The 19594-nt window shown below is 44.0% G+C and overlaps 1 protein-coding gene across 1 annotated transcript; it reads right to left on the bottom strand.

Moving 5' to 3' along the window:
* Positions 1–14430: 14430 nt before the first annotated feature.
* Positions 14431–19169, bottom strand: LOC103635410 (uncharacterized). Its single transcript, XM_020542416.3, has 5 exons — positions 18868–19169; positions 16711–18774; positions 15741–15801; positions 15428–15651; positions 14431–14974 (listed from the first exon to the last, which is right to left on the bottom strand). Exons 2-5 carry the CDS (start codon positions 18714–18716, stop codon positions 14920–14922), a joined length of 2346 nt encoding a protein of 781 aa, XP_020398005.1. The 5' UTR covers positions 18717–18774; positions 18868–19169; the 3' UTR covers positions 14431–14919.
* Between the last annotated feature and the right edge of the window lie 425 nt (positions 19170–19594).

Raw genomic sequence — 19594 nt, 5'->3', positions numbered from 1 at the left:
TGGTCTCACATCCCAATTACCTTCTCCCAAGAGGACCTTCAGCTCAAGGATTACCCTCACAATGATGCTATGGTCATATCTTGTGTCATCAAGGGATTTCTAGTCCATAATGTTCTGGTTGATACAGGCAGTGCAGCGGATATCATATTTGCTAAGGCCTTCAGACAGATGCAAGAGCTAGAGGATAAGATCCATGATGCTACACACCCTCTCTGTGGTTTCGGAGGAAGGCAGATTGTAGCACTTGGCAAGATCATAATGCCAGTGACCTTCGGATTTGTCCATAATACAAGAACTGAACAAGGTGTGTTTGATATTGTTGACATGGAATACCCCTACAATGCAATTATTGGTCGTGGAACACTCAATGCATTCGAAGCAATTCTTCATCCAGCATATCTATGCATGAAGATACCTTCGGATCAAGAGCCCATTGCTATTCATGGAAGTCAGGAAGCTGCCAGAAAGGCTGAAGGAAATTGGACAGACTCAAAAGCAATCCACAATATAGATGGAGCCAAAGCTTGTGAACAGTATAAGTACAGAAGAGAGAAGGCTGCTTCGGCTGATCAGCCGAAGCCTATGCTTCTATGTGAAGACATAGCAGAGCAGAAGGTGTTGCTGGCATCCCAATTATCTGAAGAGCAGGAGAGAACCTTGATAAGGTTTTTATTCAACAACAAAGATGTTTTTGCATGGTTAGCCAACGATCTCTGTGGTGTCAACAGGGACGTCATTGAACATTCACTCAATGTCGATCCATTCTTCCGACCCAGGAAACAAAAGCTTCGGAAAATGTCTGATGATAAAGCCGAAGGTGCTCGGAACAAAGTAAAAAGACTTCTTAGTGCTGGTGTCATCAGAGAAGTGAAATACCCAGAATGGCTAGCCAACACTGTTATGGTGAAGAAGGCCAATGGTAAATGGAGAATGTGCATTGATTTTACTGATCTGAACAAGGCTTGTCCAAAAGATGAGTTCTCATTACCAAGAATAGATTCTCTAGTAGATGCAGCAGCTTCGTTAGAGCTCATGAGTCTGCTAGATTGTTATTCAGGCTACCACCAAATCTAGATGAAGAAGGAAGATGAGCCAAAGACCAGCTTCATATCCCCCAGTGGTACATATTGTCATCTTCGGATGCCTGAGGGGCTCAAGAATGCTGGAGGAAGCTTCAGCAGAATGGCAGCCAATGTCCTTCACTCTCAGATAGGCAGAAATGTGCTAACATATGTTGATGACATTATAGTGAAGAGCACGAAGCAAGAAAACCACATTACTAATCTGCAGGAAACATTTGCTAATTTTAGGCAAGCTGGCCTGAAATTAAATCCAGAAAAATGTGTCTTCGGAGTGAAGAAGGGCAAGTTCCTTGGCTGTCTAGTTTCAATGAAGGGGATTGAAGCCAACCCAAGCAAGATCGAAGCTATCCTTCGAATGGAGCCGCCAAGCACAAAGAAGGGGGCCCAACGACTGACAGGAAGATTGGCATCTTTGAATCGATTTATATCTAGATCAGCAGAAAGAAATTTACCATTCTTTGAAGTACTAAAGTCAGCTGAAGTTTTTCTATGGGGTCCAACTCAACAGAAAGCTTTCGAAGAGCTGAAGCAATATCTGATCGATTTAACAACATTAACTTCACCCGTGCTAGGGGCTCTATTGCTATTGTATGTGGCAGCTTCGCACTCTGCAGTGAGTGCGGCACTTGTACAAGAGAAGCTCGAAGGACAAGCTAAAAAGCAAGTCCCAGTATACTTTGTCTCTGAAGTTTTGAGTTTATCAAAGAAAAACTATACAGAATTGGAGAAGGTGTTGTATGCTGTCTTAATGGCGTCCACGAAGCTTCGGCATTACTTTCAAGCATATCACATAATTGTTCCTTCATCACAACCCCTGAAGGATATCATGAGGAATAGAGAAGCTACTGGAAGGATTGGAAAATGGGTCGCGGAGCTTAATGAATTCACTATTGACTACGTGCACAGATCTTCAATTCAATCTCAAGCGCTAGCAGATTTCATTGCTGATTATACGCCAGGGGCTCACGAAGAGGGAACAAGCAAAGATGTGGAGCTTGGACTATGTTTTGCGATGGTTCTTGGGGAGCTTTCGGTGCAGGAGCAGCTGCGGTCCTAGTGGCACCTTCAAAAGTCAAAACATGTTATGCAATCAAACTGGATTTTAGTTGCACAAACAATATTGCTGAGTACGAAGCACTTCTGTTGGGGCTTCGAAAACTAAGGGCAATGGGAATAAGAAGGGTCATCCTAAAGACTGATTCTCAAGTTATTGCTGGCCATGTGGATAAAAGCAGCAAGGCACGAGATCCGAAGCTTGAAAAATATCTGGATGCAGTTCGAAGGTTGGAAGCTTCCTTCGAAGGTTTTTCCGTCAAGAATATTCCAAGAGGTGAAAATGAGCATGCAGATTTGCTAGCCAAATCAGCGGCTCAGGGGCTTCCCCTACCCTTCGAAGTATTTTTTGAAACAATAAAAGCACCTTCAGTTGAGCTCATGGAGAGAGCAGTGCTTACTATTTCTCCAGTACACAGTGAAGACTGGAGAACTAAAATAATATCTTTCCTCCAAGGCAATTGTCTTTTAAGTGACGAATCTTATAACAAGAGAATGGAGGCAAGAACAAGACCATATGTGTTAATAGAAGGGGAATTGTATAAACATGGAGTTTGTTCACCACTCCTTAAGTGTTTATCAAGAACTGAAGGTATGGAATTAATGAAAGAGATACATGCAGGTCTATGTGGATCTCACATTGGATCTAAGCCCTTGTTGGGAAAAGTTTTTTGACAAGGATTTTATTAGCCGAAGGCAGCTTCGGATGCAGCAGAATTAGTCCAAAAATGTGAAGGCTGTCAAAAATGTGCAAGAGACCAGAAGCAACCTTCATCTCTCACTCAGTTAATACAGCCCACTTGGCCATTGCAAAGGTGGGGCCTCGATTTGCTAGGCCCACTTCCACCAGCACAAGGAAATCTAAAATATGTTGTGGTGGTGGTAGAGTATTATTCCAAGTGGATTGAGGCGAAGCCTTTAGCCACAATAACTTCGGTCACCGTCCAGAAATTCTTTTGGCAAAACATTGTTTGTCGCTTCGGAGTACCGAAGGCTATTACCGTAGACAATGGAACACAGTTCGATGCTGAAGCTTTCAAGGAATTCTGTGAACAAATTGGCACGAAGATTCATTTTGCATCGGTCAGACATCCGGAGTCAAATGGACTTGTTGAGAGAGCCAATGGCATTATAATGACGGGAATAATGAAGTTAATCTTCAATCAACCCAGAGGAAAGTGGCCAGATGAATTGATCAAAGTGGTGTGGAGCCACAACACAACAATATCAAGGTCAACAGGTTTTACACCATTCAAACTATTGTTTGGTGACGAAGCAATCACCCCAGAAGAAGCTAAGGCAGGATCAATAAGAACAGTGGCTTCGGCAGAAGACGAAGCTGATTATTCTGTGGCAAAAGATGCTATAGAAGGGATTAGGCTTCAGGCCGTGGAGTATATCAATAAATACCAAGCCAAAACAATAAAATGGCATGACAGAAAAGTTCGGCTAAAGAACATTAAACCAGGACATTTGGTACTTCGGAGAGTGGCCAACCCAGATACAGTAGGCAAGTTACAGATCAAGTGGGAAGGACCTTTTCTGGTAATATCTTCGTCAAGACCCGGTTCTTACAGATTGAAGGATATGGACGGCAACGACATTTCTAGATCTTGGAATGCGGATGAGCTTCGGCGATATTATGTCTAGCTTGATGTAATCTTTTTGTTTTTTCTATGGCACCCTTTTCTTTTCCAAAGGGGGAGAAAGGTTTTTAATGGAGCCATAACATGTAATTTCTCTTTTTCTTATTCAGCTCTACGAGAGCAAAATCCCCCAAATATGTAAATGTAAAAACTGAGCATGCACCATCGAGTGCAGGGAAAAAGGAAAAAACAGGGAGAAGCTCGAAAGTCGTCCCTAAGGGGATGCAGAGCGCGACGAAGCTACAAAAAGTCGTTTCTAAGGGAGCGCAGTGTAAGTTTTCTGCTCAAAAGTCGTTCCCAAGGGAATGCAGAGCTTACAGCGAAAAGTCAACGCTGATACCGCTGAAATATAAGGCGAAGCGCGAAAAGTCAACGCGATACCGCCGAAATAGAAGGCGAAGAAGTTTAAAAGACGTTCCTAAGGGGATGCAGAACTTACAGCGAAAAGTCAACGCTGATACACCGAAAAATAAGCGGTGAAGCCGAAAAATAAACGGCAAAGAGACTTCGGTCATTCCCAAGGGAATGAAGGCTATGGTTGTGGCTTCGTATGTGTGTGTTTGGACATTCATTTGCACGACACATTACATCATACATTTGCATTCATAAACATTCATTTAGACATACATAGGATCATCATCATCATAACACAAGCGGATGCTTCAGCTCTAAAGATAAGGCTTCGGCAAAGAGAAAAAGAAGCAATTTCATGCTTCGTTGTGTACGAAAAGAAGGGAAGGTGTTTTTCGCCTTCGGCTCAAAAAATGCTAGTTTTGTCCACAGCAAAGCAGTTCAATACATGGACAAAAAGGTAAAGATATATTACAAACTATGCATAAATTTACAGAATTAGTATCTGATTCTTAAATTACAAATATTTTTTACAACGATATTACAAGATTTTTCTAGAGTTTTTCCAGCAAGGTCTTCAGCTTCGACATCAGTCAGCTTCGGATCATCTGAGCTTAGGATCACCTGTCAAACTTCAGCTCACTTTTCTTCAACATCATCATCCTGTACATATTAAAACGGTATGAGAGAAGTGCAGACTTCAAAGAGAAGGTAAAGTAACATGCATAAATTTTTTACCGGCTTAAGGTGGCTTCGAGCTTCGTCGCCAGCCATTTTTCGCCCCTCTTTTACCCAAATTTGAGTTATGAATCTGTTTCCCATACTCCGAGCTAGGCTAGGGATATCAATTAAATCTGTCGGAGATAAGCTAAAATTTGGTCTGTTGACAATTTTTCCATGTTCACAGCCAGATTTTATGAAGGCAACAGCTGTGCCCCGAGAAGCTAGCAGAGCGCAGAAATCGGCGTGTCCACCTATAACTTCGTCGAGTGCATCAACTTCGCCCTCAATATGTTCGAAGGTTTCCGGCAGGTTCTCAACCGAAGGACTGAATTTCTCAGCACCGGCTCCGACCGAGTTGAAAACCTGTTTTAGCCGCTGCAGGCACCGGTTGCTGAAGTCCATGCATTTTTCTTGAAGTTCTTTCAGTGATTTCCGCAAATTTGAATTTTTCTCAGCTTCAGCTTCGAGTTTGGCTTTGAAATTTTTCTTTTCCATGGATAGTTCACTATTCAATCTAGCAATTTCGGTCTGGGCTTCCGCCAGTGAACCTTCCATGGTCTGAAGTACGAAGTCTTTCTTTTCCAGAGTAGCCTCATGGTCTTTAATCTTCTTCTCTAGGCCCTCAATTATAACTTCGTTCTTTTTGTCCTCGAGGTCTTGTTGCATCCTCAGGACTTTGCTTAGCAGTAAGCTCTGATAACATTAGCTTCATCAGAAAACAATCTTCATATCAAAACAATGAAAAGTTAAGAATTTTACCTTAAAGTTAGCATAAAATAGACTACCGGCGATATGTTGTCGCCGATACCTGCTGAGGTCTGCCTCAACCTTCGCAAAGCCAACACTTTTTGATATAGTGCCGACAACCTTTGCCCTAGTGTGGTCCCGAAGGCATCCTAAGCTTTCTTCGTTAACTCCCCCGAAGAGTAGCGCACCTGGTCTGTATCCGCAAGATATAGCATACTCTTTCAGTTCTTCTTTTTCAACCTTCGATAATTCTTGCCCAAGTATATCTTGGAAGTTGAAGTCCTCTTCTTCCAGAATGTCCTCGGCTTTCTCCTTTCCTTTTCCAGCCACTGTGCCCGGGACCTCTTCAGCGGCTGAAGCAGCTTCTTCCGCGGCCGCACCATCGAGCGTGGCATCTAGATTCACATCTTCAGCGGTTTCAGCTTCGGCATTTTTGTCTTCGGCGGGTGCAGCTTCGGCAGCAGCAGAGCTCTCAATAGCTGGAGTCTTTGACGCTGATGCTAGCGGCGGCGTCTGCTCGATAACTTCAACTACATGAATAATTCTTCGTTTTTTCAGCTCATCTGGCTTCTTCGCTGCCGAAGGTTCCTTTTCCTTCTGAAAAAGCTTTGTCAGATGTGGTCCTAGTGGACTTATCTTGACAGGCAAAGATTCAGTCATTACCTTTAAAATTTCTTCTACATCGGTAGCAGGAGGTGTTGAAGGAGCTTCATCCTCAATTTCAGTTGTTTTTCGTTTCAGAGCCGAAGCTTTCTTTTTCTTCGAAGCAGTTATCTTCGGTTTAGGGCTTAATTTTCTTTTCTTCAAAGTTTCTTCATCATGTTTCACTAATTTAGCAGCCTCTTTATCCAGGACACTAGCAACTCTCTTTCTCTTCTGTCCTTCGGCACCTCTGTCCAGTCGCTCATAGTCAGGATACTCAAAGTTCAAAGCATCCATCACCCGGTTTAACCTTCGCTTCGGACGAGTGCCGAAGGCTGCAGTCATTAGTTGTTCTTCTTTTTTAGAATAGTTCCCAAGGATCTCGTTGCACATAACTTCAATCGTGTCTAACCATTCTTGGAAAGGTACTTTGAAGTGTTTCTTGAATTTATAATAATAGGGCAACCGAACAAGTTCTTTCTTTTTCTTTTCCCCTTTGAGCTTCGGCATGTCCCATTCTTTCAAAGTTGGGAACACTCTAAAAGCCAAGAATTCTTGCACCAGATCCCTAGTACCAATGTGCTCTGCAATAACTCGAAATTCGCCCAGTGCAATTTGGCTTGGACTCTCAGGTTTCATGTCGCACTGGGGCCTAGTCTCTCCGAAGATTAATTCTAATGGGCTTTGAACCAACTTCTCCTTCTTCTCATCAACTTTGACATAAAACCATTCAGTCTTCCAGCCAGCTGGCCACTTGGTACGATAGCTGATAACTAAAGACTTCGCATCTTTGCGATAAGCAAAATTGTAGCAGCCGAAGTTTTCGTGCAGCCCATCTTCTCTAGCTTTTGTTTGATAATGAAGCTCATGTACTTGGCAGAAGCCTTCGGCAAACGGTTCTACCCCCTGGCTTCGGAGCGCCCATATGTAGACGCTAAGCCTAATGATGGCGTTATGAGTTAACTGATGAAGATAAATCCCAAACTTCTTCAAAACATCAGCAATCATCTCATTCAAAGGAAATCTTAATCCTGCTTTGAAGAAGCTTTTAAAGGCTACCACCTCATCCTTTTCTGGTTTTGAAGTAATTTCTTCTCCGCCAAAGCGAATTAGCTCCTTTTTGGCCTCACTGAAATAGCCTAACTTCATCAACTTAGGCATATCATCTCCGGTAATGGTGGACCTCCCAAACTCCAGGTGGCTGGGTTTAGATGGCACGACACTGTAATCATCTTCAGATTCATCTTCCTCAGCACCAACCTGTTCAGTCTCAGCGGCAGGTGCACCTTCGTCAAAAACATCTTCCGACACTACTAGTCCCAACCGTTTCATCACTTCGGAAATCGGAGCGGTCTCAGTAGTTTCAGTTTCTTCTCCGTCATGTGTAACCCTAGCAGTGGAACGTACCCTTGCCATTTGATGATGAATTCCTCTCATTTTTTGATGAAATTGTTGACTTTTACAATTTTCCCGAAGCTCTTCCTCTTGTGACGAAGCAAAGTCAGCAGCGGTGCTTCGGTTGAGTGCGATGAACAAGCTTTGGCTATGGTCAAATTTTTGACAGCAAAACAGGGCAATAGCAATGAATGTTGTGGTAACTTCACACCTACCCATCTGTTTATATAGTGCCGCAGGTGGGGAGGTGAATCGTCAAGTCTTCCGCACCGGACGAACAGTCGCTCGCACTCACTGAGTGGTGGGCCACAGAACCCAAGAAGGTGAATCGCCAGGACGTGTTTACCCGCTACATGGTGGGACCATCTCGCGCTCGAAATTTTGTGATCATTTCTCGGCAACGAGCTCAGGGAAGGTGTTTTTCGGATCTTCGGCTCTCCGAAGCCTAGGAGACTTTTTCACGGATCAAGCTCGTTACGAAAAACGATCTAGCACCACGAAGGGGCTACTGTTAGGGGTATGCTTCGTCGTCGAAGATCCTGTAAGAAGAAACACCTTCGGCAGATCCTCTCAAAAGCAGTGCCGAAGCTATCACCCATAAAGCTTCGACATAGTGACATGTCTCAAGACGAAGGAGTGAACCGACTTAAAGATGAAATTTCCAATCGACCTGTGATAGCTTGTATTATGATTGTAAGCATTTGTAAAGGGCATGAATGTAATTTCTCACAGGCTGCGTCCTGTGCCTATAAATAGATGAACAGTACCCCTGTATTGTTCAGGTAATCTTGTAATCGCTTGCACGTGACACTCGAATTATTGCCTTCTGTTAAGACGAAGGTATAAATGTGATTAAATATTATGTTTTAATATTTAAGTTTATATGATAAAATATATAAATAAGTTTTAGTGTTTTGATATATTATTCTATCATGTTTCATATTTTATATATTTTATCTTCCACTATTTCATAACTCTAATCACGAAGGTATAACCTTTGTGACCTTTGTTCATGGCCTTCGTCCGAAGATCATTATACCCTTGAGGAGATAATGCTTCAATGGACGAAGGGCATTAGCATTTAACATTTTATGTTGCCTTGTTCTTAATTCGAAGCATTTGAGAACAAGCTCCCAACAGGGTTCGCCTCCCACCATTTTTCTTTTGCCAACGACATCCTGTCAACATATTAGAGATTCATAATTTACTATTGTATTTAACATAAATACAATTCTTATAATGTATAAATTCTTACATGTTCAACTCTTACTAAAGCATTTGATGCACCAGGCTCACACCCAGCTTTATCACCCACGTTTTCATCACCAACCACCTGCAACACAGACTTATTCTAATACAATAAACATTACCAGCATTGTTACAACCAAAATTTATTCCAATCAGTGATGTAACACATAAATTTCTTACATTTTGATCAGCTTGTTCAGTTTGCTCGCCTGATCCCATACCCCCAGCAAATACATCCCCCTCCTGCACTCATAAATAATATATTAAATTATTAATTACATAATATATATATATATATGAAGTCAAGTAGATCAAAGTTCACCCATCACCTGATTTTTATCACAATCAATATTGTCGTCGCTGTCATCACACCCAATATCAGGTTCTATTCTTGACAAAACTCGGACCAGTTCATCTAACGTATCAAGTGCCTTTTCATATCCTGCTTTGGACATACTTGCATGACAAACAACCTTCATTGTTTTCGTTAGCAACATTTTCTGTCTATATGATTTGGTAATCCCATCTTTTCCTTCAGAATTTTTATCTGATCTCTCAAATGGAACGTCCTGTCTAGCTAAGTTAGTATATCTTTGCAGAACGTACTCATTTGGTATTCGATCTATCTGAAGGTGCATAAAGGCTTTCAATAGGTGTACACAAAGAAGACCTGCATATATCATTATGTTTATCAGTTTACCCAACCTGCATATACAATACTAATATTATTAGGAGTAGAAAACTAACCTTTATGTTCCCAATTCTTGCACTCGCAAGTATACTTACTGTCGTCCACGTTTGCTACAACTTTGAACTGGTGTTGTCCCCACACAATTATACATGACCTATTCGTGTGTTGCACCACCCAATCATTTGGTCCACCCTCTAGTTCTTGGGATATTTTGTACGCCGTGGCATATTTAATTGCATCCTCAAATCTATTCATAACAGCTCTAGTGTATACCCTTGCAACTCTGATCTCAAACATATAGAAGGTATCAGTTGCTTTATTTTCCTACAATAATTAAATCTAATGAATATTCAACAACATCGTATATTAAAGTATTTATTTTTTTCCATACCTTGCACACCAATCATCTTCCTGCTATGTAATAGTTTCATCATTTGTTTTGCAAATACATGTAGTGGGGTGGTTGCGTCTACATGATAGCTCTTCACTAGTTTGTTCATGCTCTCACTTCGTTGTGTTGAAACCATGACACCACAAAAATATTTTTTGACAAATACAGGGATCCAATCATTCCGAATTTCATAAAGTTTCCTTAGCACAACATCTTCATGCAGTTTAAATTCATCAATAATCATAGCCCATGCAGATTCAAACTCATATGGTGTTAGTGGATGACGCACAATAGATTCGAACTTGGTTTTGAAGTCTTGCTCCAAAAATCTTGCATATAATTCATTAAAGAATGGCATAAATCTATTCTGGACATGTCATAAACAAAGCATGTGAATTGTGCTTGCAAACACCTTTCGTAGTGCAACGGGCATCGTAGGATCTTGATCTAAATCATATGTCATAAAAATAAAAAACAACATAATATTTCCAAATCGATACACATTCAGTAAATCCAAAAAATTCATACATGTTAGCATAACTCGCGGACCTTCACAGTCCATGCATGTTTTGAATGCATTAAAAGCCCACTCGAATGTATCTACGGTCTCATCCCCGAGTAACACAAAACCAAACAATGTGTAATGAAGATGATGGTTAGCTCCAACAAACATTCCTAGTGGTTTGTCGTACAGATTTGTTTTATGTGTTGTGTCAAAAGTTACAGCATCACCAAAATCAACATATTTTGCCTGCATGCTAGCATGTGACCAAAATATGCTTTTTATCTTTCCTTAGTCATCCAGCTGAAAGTCGCAAAAAAATTGTGGGTTCTATTTTTGCAAGTAGTAAAAAATGCCAAAATCTTAGATAGTCATTAGCACAGCCCTCTCGTTACCTAGCTGCTTTCCTGTTCATTATACAAAACAAATTATTCCTTTGCATCACAATCTAATATCAAAATGACAATGTCATCCGTCAATGAAAAGAAAACTTAGATTTGATGTAACGGCTCTTACATGTTTTTCAAATCTTGTGTCGTAATAGAAACATTTTTTGGGCCAGCATGCATGTCTGAAATCATATCCACAATACAGTGTTGTGGTACCCTGCTATCATGCATTGCTCCAACAAAGTCCATAAATTCCGGATCACGCGTCTTGTTACAACGGAGGTGTTGTTTCTCAGTTTCTTGGGTTACAAAATCATGATTATGCTCAAGGTTAACTAGATCAATCCTGACAGATATGACACTTTTTTGCATCATCATAAATTTTCCTAAGCTTTATTCCTGCTTTGCACTGGGTTCGACCTGTGTATTTATTCCGGACTCCAGGGTTACCATGTTTTATTTTACACATCTCCCCTCTCTAGAGCAATTCAACCATTTGCAGTTTGTCTTTTCCCTATACCTTTTCAAAGGAAATCCGACCTCATATGCATATCGTTTATAGAAATCATATGCATCATCAACATCTCGGAACACCATACCAATCCTAGGAATTAAACTAGGATCAATCGAATCTGGCTGTGTACAACATAAAAAAATCCTTACATTAACATCAAATCTTCATTTCTCCCGAACACAATATCATCGTCAGTGAATTCAAATCATAAACATACTTATAAGCATTGAACTTACGTGCGATTGTAATATATTTGATGTATCCACCTCACCAGATCCTATTGTATTCATCGGCCCACGCATCATTATTGTCAGAACACCATCTTCTCCATAGATCTCATGGCTACCAGGTCCTCGTAGAGTTGCAGGTGGCGTCTCGTTTCTAGGGCAATCAACAATGGCACCTGGAGGACGCATCAGGGAGAACTGTCCAGTCGACGATCTATGATACGGTGACAACATAACTGCAGAAGCCCGAGAGTATGTGAGATCGAAGATGGTGTTTTTTCGCTTGTATGTTAGACATCGAAATGATCAAAAGCTGCCAATAAGCGAATACTCCCCCACCAAACGCCTCTTTTTCAGGGATTGCCCACGTATCAAATCATAACCGGTCAGGAATATTTCCCCACATACCTTTTATGTGTTTATGAATTTTTATACCACATTTTATGCACTACCACTGAGAAATTATGCTGACATTGCATACTTTTCAACTGTTAATTTTAGCTTCATTACAACACACAATACTTCTTTTTAAGTCATCTGCATCATCCTTTTATGCATTGCATTGTACCTTACAAACATATCATGCTATGTTTACGAAACCATCTACTAGATATTATACACTTTATAAGTTTTGCTCGTTATTACATGCAGATCTGAACCTCCGTAATAACCGCAGATCTGAACCACCGTAATAACCGTCCACTAATCTCGCGCATGCACATACTGCAATCCTGCAGATTGCGTTACATGCAGTTCAAAAACCCATCATCCACGTCGCGCGGACGGCCTGCCTTTTAAAAAACGTTGCCTACCATTATTGTGTCTGCCACGTTGCTCACGCTGGTGTTTGGGCTTCCTATATCCAGGGGCGGATCTCCAACCGGGGCTGCCTGGGCTGCAGCCCCGGTCGGCATTCGCGGCCCAGTAAAGGCCCATCGCCACGCGACCTAGCCGCAGACGCCCAATCCCAGCTCCAGCCGCCGCTCCCTGCCTCCCTCTATGGCTCTACCCGCCTCCTGCCTCCTCCAGCTCTAGACCAGCTGCCGGTCGCCGCCCACCAGCGCGCTCGCCCGCCAGTCCGTCACCGCTAGGCGCAGGCGCGCAGCCGCCCACGGCGCGCTCGCCCGCCACCGCCAGGGCGCCAGGCGCGGAGGTGCAGGCGCCAGGCGCCCAGCCCGGCCACGGAGCGCCGCAGCCCCACAGCACGCTCGCCCGCCACCGCCAGGGCACCAGCCCGACCGCGGAGCGCCGGAGCCCGGAGTCGTAGGCCGCCGCAGTCCGTAGCCGCGCCGCGCGCTCGCCCGACATGCCGCCACCGTCAGGAGCGGAGCCGCGGAGGCGCCAGCCGCGGAGCGCCGGAGACGCAGCCCGCAGCCGCGCAGCACGCTCGCCCGGAGACCGGACCACCGGAGCCCGAAGGCCGGAGCACTGCCGCAGTCCATGCCGACCACGCGTCGCGCAAGGCAAGTAGCCCCCTCTTGGATTAATCCTGGATCTGTCACTGCCTATATCCTACGGAAGTACAGGGCTATATATATATATATATATATATATATATATATATATATATATATATATATATATATATATATATATATATATTTTCAAATTTGGAAAACTCAATTAACAACAAGTGAAGACTTGAAAGAAACAGCCGTGCGCAGCTTGCACTGTGGTTCCTAAATATATATAACCATCAGTCAATGAACTTGCCACTCAAGAGTCGAGAGCTTGAACTTGCCAGCATCGAGCACGAGCTTCCGCACGGACGCCACCGCGCCGACGCCGGCAGGTGAACACGACCATGATGGCCACGTACACGGGCGAGCGCCGACGAACGGGAGGACGAAGTCGCGGGACGAACCCCACGTCGCCGAATAAGGGCAGCACGGCGAGGCTCACTGGCTCAGGATGAGGGAGCCCAGGTTGATGTGCCGCAGCGAGTGGAACGACGGCAGCTGCGACAGCACCACGGCCACCATCACGATGAAATGGTACAGCTTCAGCGGGCCGTGCGGTGACAGCAACGACAGAGCTTTGCCGACTCATCGAGAAAAAGTACTCGGCAAAGAAGCTGTTATCGATATATAATTCACCGAGACTTTTTTTCGAGCTTTACCGAATATTTTAGACAGTCAACAAAACAGTTGTTTCGGTGTGACTTTTTGGATTCAGAACAACTCTATGCAATATGCCTAAGGGCCCGTTGACAGGGAATAGAAGACCGGAACTGTTCTGGTTCGAATTATTTCTCTAATTTGTATAAATTTTAATTAACAGGAATAATTCTTGGTGTAATCCTACAGAAACGAACGGGCCCTAAGCATGTTAGCAAGCCGAGCAACCGTATCATGGCATTTTGGCGTTGGAATGGAATGACCACCGCTGCCAAAGTTGGCAGCAATTAGGGAGCAGCTAGCTCTGCTGTTCCATGTAACATGTCAGAGCAACTGAAGCAAGATACGCATCAGAGCTGGCTGTACGGACGTCTATTATGTCAACTCCTAGCCCCTTTAGCCCAATCGGGTTGGTTCTTCATCCATAATTCCGCCCACTACTCTAATCGGAGTGGCTACCTAATAGATTTCTTCATCCATAAGTCAGCAAAAAAAATTCTCAGAAGATATACTTTATTATTCACTCTACTAATCTAATATATTTAATTTAAAATTCTAAATTTATCCTACGTTAACAGATATGGAAAAGAGAAAGTTTTACCAACACAAAGATGGAAGGATTAATGCCTAACTTACCCCACTTTGCTTAATTTTTCTGTCTAAAGTTAGTTATTCAATTCGAACGATTAACCTTAGGCAAAGTGTAGCACAATTAGTCACAAACCAAACATATCCTAAAAATCTCTGGCTCGAATTCGAGAGGTATACAAATCTGATGCGTCGTTGCATACTGGACAACATGTTACAAAGTACTAGGTACATTTATATAGCCGAAGAGTTGCGCCACTGTATCACAAACCCGAAACGGATACATGCTCCGAATGCTACCTAGCACCTACGGTGTGGCGAATTTTACAAACGAGAGGGAGACAGGAACTGTATGCCGCCGGCCGGAGCTGTCACCATGGAAACACGACATTTAATTCCAAGTAGGATGATGCGAATGCGTATGAGTTATGACATCTCTCCATTTCTTCTCTCAATGTCCGGAGGCTGCATCGCTGTCGAGCTTCAAGACGTGAAAGCCTTTCTACCGCTGTCACCAATCCTAACAGATCAACAAACCTGGACTCCCATTAATTGGCAGCTTTCTAGGTGTGTAAAACTTTCAACAGAAGCATCAACAAAAGTATCCATAGAGCTACTTTGTCTCTTCGGGGACGTGCATGCCAAAGCCACGTTTCATTTTCTCGATTCTGAGAAATTAAATATTGAACAAAAAAAAGAGAGAGATTAGCATCCGAAACTCCCACCAAATTAAGAAACCTTATCAAGATACAGTTTTGTGATCAAGTATTTTTCTTTTAATTTCAGGAACTAAATGCGGGGGATTAGTGACCCTTTCTATGCTTAAAGTTTGTACTCAACCTCTCATTGGTAAAACAAATGGTAATAGATGATGCCTTTGTAGTTTTGGTACACACTGTAGTATGAGATAAATACAGAAAACAGACTATTTGGGAACAACTTTTTTTTAAGGTTTTTGTCAGCGGAGCAGAAATTACTTTGTTTTGATCAAGAAAACAAGTTATTAGTACACCTTAAGCTAACTGTTTGCTGAGGTCATGCATTTATTACTGCACATTTCCTACAAAAAACCAAAAAAAAAAAGAAGAACAGGGCTTCACGTATAGTGCCAAGCAACTTACGTGGGTGCAAGCTTTCCAAGACCACGTAGCTTCGTGCCAGTCGTATCGTCGATCACGCTTCCTGATATCTCAACAGAATATGACTTTCCAGGTATTCGAGGGAGCCCTCTCCCTACAAGCAAATCAAAATCTTTCTGGTGGAGCTCTCTCCCATTTACGAAAACCCCAGTGCTACCACCAGCGCAGTTCTTGGGCATTGGATAGTTGAATTCTTTTATGAATGGCTGCATGCAAGGAACAAAACATTCGTGAGACGACCGGAAACAGACAGCCGCTTGATGAGCAAATATAACTTGCAGGAAGTTCAACTTACTGGTATGATGCCTCTACACTCTTGTCCGAAGACACCCCAAAATCCAGCACGGTAGTCGTACCTAAATTACAAAAAAGGATGTGTTACTTTGCTTTTAATAATTCAGAATGCGCTGTGAAATGAAGTTCCCAGTACACCCATCTCTGTGCTGAGCAGTGGAGATCTAGTAGAATTTATTTCAAAAAAGAGAGAGAACAAGAAAAACAGGTGATACACTCGTCATACTAATCTAAGATCCAAACAAACAATGGAAAGTGCTTCTTTGCACACTGTCGGTCTCCAAAATGTACTCATACTACTCATATGTCAACCCAGATGTTTACAAAGATATTGTCGTCAACATAAAAATAGCTTGACAACACATGTTCTAGGGTAAGTTTATTCTTTGTCCAGAGGCAGACCAACCTTCAACTCAGGTGAAAATGCCATTATTCAGCATCAATTTTGATAACGGAAAAAACAGGGTGAGAGGAAATGTTGGTAGACTTCCATTCAAGATCAAAGGAGAATGGTTAAAATCATAAATTAGTGTGATCAGTAGAACAGCATGCTTAGATGTTGTGTAAACAATTGCCCAAAAATGTCTTGAGTAAATTAATGACCCTGTCACATGTGAACAGATCGTCAAGAAATTTTTAAATTTATTGCTTGTCAATACAGACGAATGAACTATAGAACATATCATCTGAACACGAATCAGGCAAGCTATAGAACGTACCTAGTGATATGGCCATAGCTATGAAGCTAAAGCACGAATAAGCAATTTCTTACCGAAAATTCAGTTGTTTTCAGTTATGTCGGCAAATAGCATTATCGTTCTATTTACTCAGGTGCCAGGAACAAATGATATGGATTAATTTCCTGGTGAATGGATGCTGAAAATGAAAAGCTATTGCTGATATGGAAGATGGCATTATGACATTAGAGTAACTCAGGAACCTCTAAATGGCTAAGTGAGAAAATGACTTACCAATATGAACCAGGGCCAACAGGACCAACTTTCTTCTCTGATTTCCGGAGAGCTCGTTCAGAGATTGGATGACCGTTGATATAAACCTTAGCACTGTCTACAGACTGGTTGAATAAAGAAAGGTCCTTTAAACCTTTCTTGAGGAAACCAGTAAAAAAGGATGAATCCCCATTCTTGCCAACTGAAGACTGTATATCATCTACCTCGGCCACAGAGGAAACAAGAGAACTTGAATTTGTGTGTTCATTAACTGATGAATAATTCTTGGCCACCGTGTTGCCATTTCTACTATCTGAGTGCAGCAGTTTTCCGCAGTCATCTTTGATTCTGTCCTGTTCACATCCCCTAGCTATGCTCTCAAGTTCAAGAATATTGTTGTCATCCTTTTTGTTGCATTTTTCATCTCTCTTACTAAGTTCCTCAAATCTAAAGCTACCATTATGTTCATACTTAATGCTCATATCTTTATCTTCAAGGCTGCTTATAACAACATCATCGGCCTTATGTTTGTATTTGTTTCCAACGATTCCATCTTCAGGACTGTCAGTGTTACCGTGTCTACCTTTTTGTCCATGTGTTCTTCCATTACTGAATTCATCTTCAAACCCACCCTTACGACCTTCTTTACTCTTCTGTATGCATTTCCTACCGAGACTTTCACCTCTAGCGTTGGCTTCATAATCTGATTTGGTATTTATGTCACATTCTTTTCTTATGATTTGGTTTCCACCACTATAGTCTTTCTCTTTCCATTGACTGGAGAACGGATCCATTTGTTTGTCCACTAAAATTGGACCTTGTGGACTGACTGTACACTGTCCTGAAGCTTCCACTTGACCGCCTGTATCTCCTTGACATAATATATCCTTTGGGTCATTTGAAAATCTAGACCTGCTGGCAGGCACTGATTTTAACTGAACGCTCCTGTTTGACCCATGCTCACTGTCTGTTCTACCATAACTGGCGGTAGAAGACGGTGACATATTGTCAGCAAAATCCTTCTTCTGTGCTTGCGGCTTATAGAAATTGAAGTTGTCATCATCCTGATGTTGATACCACCCGGAACTCTTGGTGTCCCGGTGACTGGAACCTTTACTTCTGACACCTTTTGATACTGGGAAAGACGGTGGCGTGATCACCGGATGAACTTTCACTTGCTTAGGCTCCAAAGCAATGATCTCTGAACAAGAACCGCACTGGACCTGATCCTTCTTCCGGCCTGCGAACTTCCCCTGCGGCAGCTGCAGGAGATGGGAACAGGAGGTGCACACGAGAAAAGGCGCGGCGCCCCTCGTCGGCCGGCAGAACTTCTCAGCCTTTTTCCTGAAATACTCCACCCTCCTCTTGGACACGGAAAGGTGCGAGTAGAGAGACGAAGCCACAGACCTCCGGTCAAGCTCCGACGAGATTGGCTGGGATCTATCGAACCGAAAGGACCCCTGACCCGCGAAGTACCTGGCCATCGGGACGTGGTCCTTCGGCGGCGCCACCACCGGCGCCCGCTGGCTCTGGAGGCAGTGCGCGCACTGGCAGGAGCTATGGTGGCGCCTCCCGTGGCCAAAGCCGTGGCTCTCCCGCTGCCTCTCATGGTAGTACTGCTGCCGGAACGGCTGCCTGGAGTACGCCTCGTCGTCGGGTACGGAGCGCTGCGACCGGTGGTCATACGAGCTCGGCGGCAAGCTAGTCCTGTTGCGGTCGGCGTAGCGCGAGCGGTAGTGGTCGGGGGCCCGGCCTGCCGCGTGCGGCGGCTCGGCGTACGAGGGGCGCAGCGAGACCGTGCGGCGGCTCATCGCGCGGTGGCGGTCCGGCGGCGGCGGCCCCATGAGCTCGCAGGAGCGGGTGATCTGGTCCCGTACCTCGTCGAGCTTCCGGAGCAGCTCCGCGGGGTCGTGCTTGAGCGCGGCCCAGTCCAGCGCGCCGCTCCGGTCGCTGCGTTGCCCGTGCTCCGGCGGCCCGGGAACCCTGCCCCTCCTCCTGTACTTCATCTCCTTCGCCTCGCTCGCCATGAACCGGAGGTCCGTTGAAACGGAGAACCCACCGTGGCCGGAAGAGGAAATGGTACTCCTGTATAACAGGGTGGATCAGACTACTCGGAGAGGAAAAAAAATGGAGGGAGAGGAGCCGTCACGGTGGTGGCGCGCGGCGGCGGCGGTTTACCTGGACTTGATTAGCTGGCGTGGCCGGCCAGTGCAGACGTGAGGCGCGGGGAGGGGGCGACGCAGCAGCGCGTCCCGTTCGGCGCTATGGTCCCCCGCGTCCGCAGTGGCGGCGGCTCGTCGGGTCCGGCATTGGCGCAGGGTGGCGAGGGAGTGGAAGAGCGGTGGGCAGCGCAGCGGGCTTCTGTTGGGGTTGGTTGGGGACTGGGCGTCGTGACCTGGCTGGACCGCCGACGTGCGGGGCCGTGTGGACAGCTGGTCTGATCTGGAATTGACTAAAAAGGACTCTGCTTTGTAAAAATGCCAGCGCAAGTTTAATTATTGGATGTGATGTGAGAGGTGCATGTGCACTGACTCTCACTGTCTTGCAAAATTTGGCGCCGGCGCCGCACTACTCATCACTCAGTACGAAGTTGTGGTTTTAATCTCTGTAGCACATGATCTCGTCATCACTTTTTTAAATGATTCCGTCTTCTTAATTAGCATTTGCCCAAACTACTGGCAGTTCATCATAATCCGTCGACGACATATGCGTGCATGGCAGAGGAAGCATGCATGTGGCATGCTCTACTTGTTTAATTACAAGAATAAATAGGAGGTGAAGATTATTGTCAGATCGACGACTATTCCATGCATGCATGCCGGCCGGTCGATATGTCTGGTACGCTAACGTGCATCCACAGCGAGACGAACACGACATTTTAGTCGTCAACGCTGACTAATAATTA

The sequence above is a fragment of the Zea mays genome, chromosome 8 (assembly GCF_902167145.1).
Source record: "Zea mays cultivar B73 chromosome 8, Zm-B73-REFERENCE-NAM-5.0, whole genome shotgun sequence".
In the NCBI taxonomy this organism is placed as follows: Eukaryota; Viridiplantae; Streptophyta; class Magnoliopsida; order Poales; family Poaceae; genus Zea; species Zea mays.
This window is presented reverse-complemented; position numbering and strand designations above follow the sequence as displayed.

Bases quoted from the DNA above. Each gene is read 5' to 3' on its own strand.
- LOC103635410 (XM_020542416.3), bottom strand. From the start codon at position 18,716: ATGGCGAGCGAGGCGAAGGAGATGAAGTACAGGAGGAGGGGCAGGGTT. The intron at 15,652-15,740 runs GTAAGTTGAACT...CCTTGCATGCAG, and splicing joins AGTGTAGAGGCATCATACCA to CCATTCATAAAAGAATTCAA. The intron at 14,975-15,427 runs GTAAGTTGCTTG...TTAATTTCTCAG, and splicing joins CTTGGAAAGCTTGCACCCAC to AATCGAGAAAATGAAACGTG.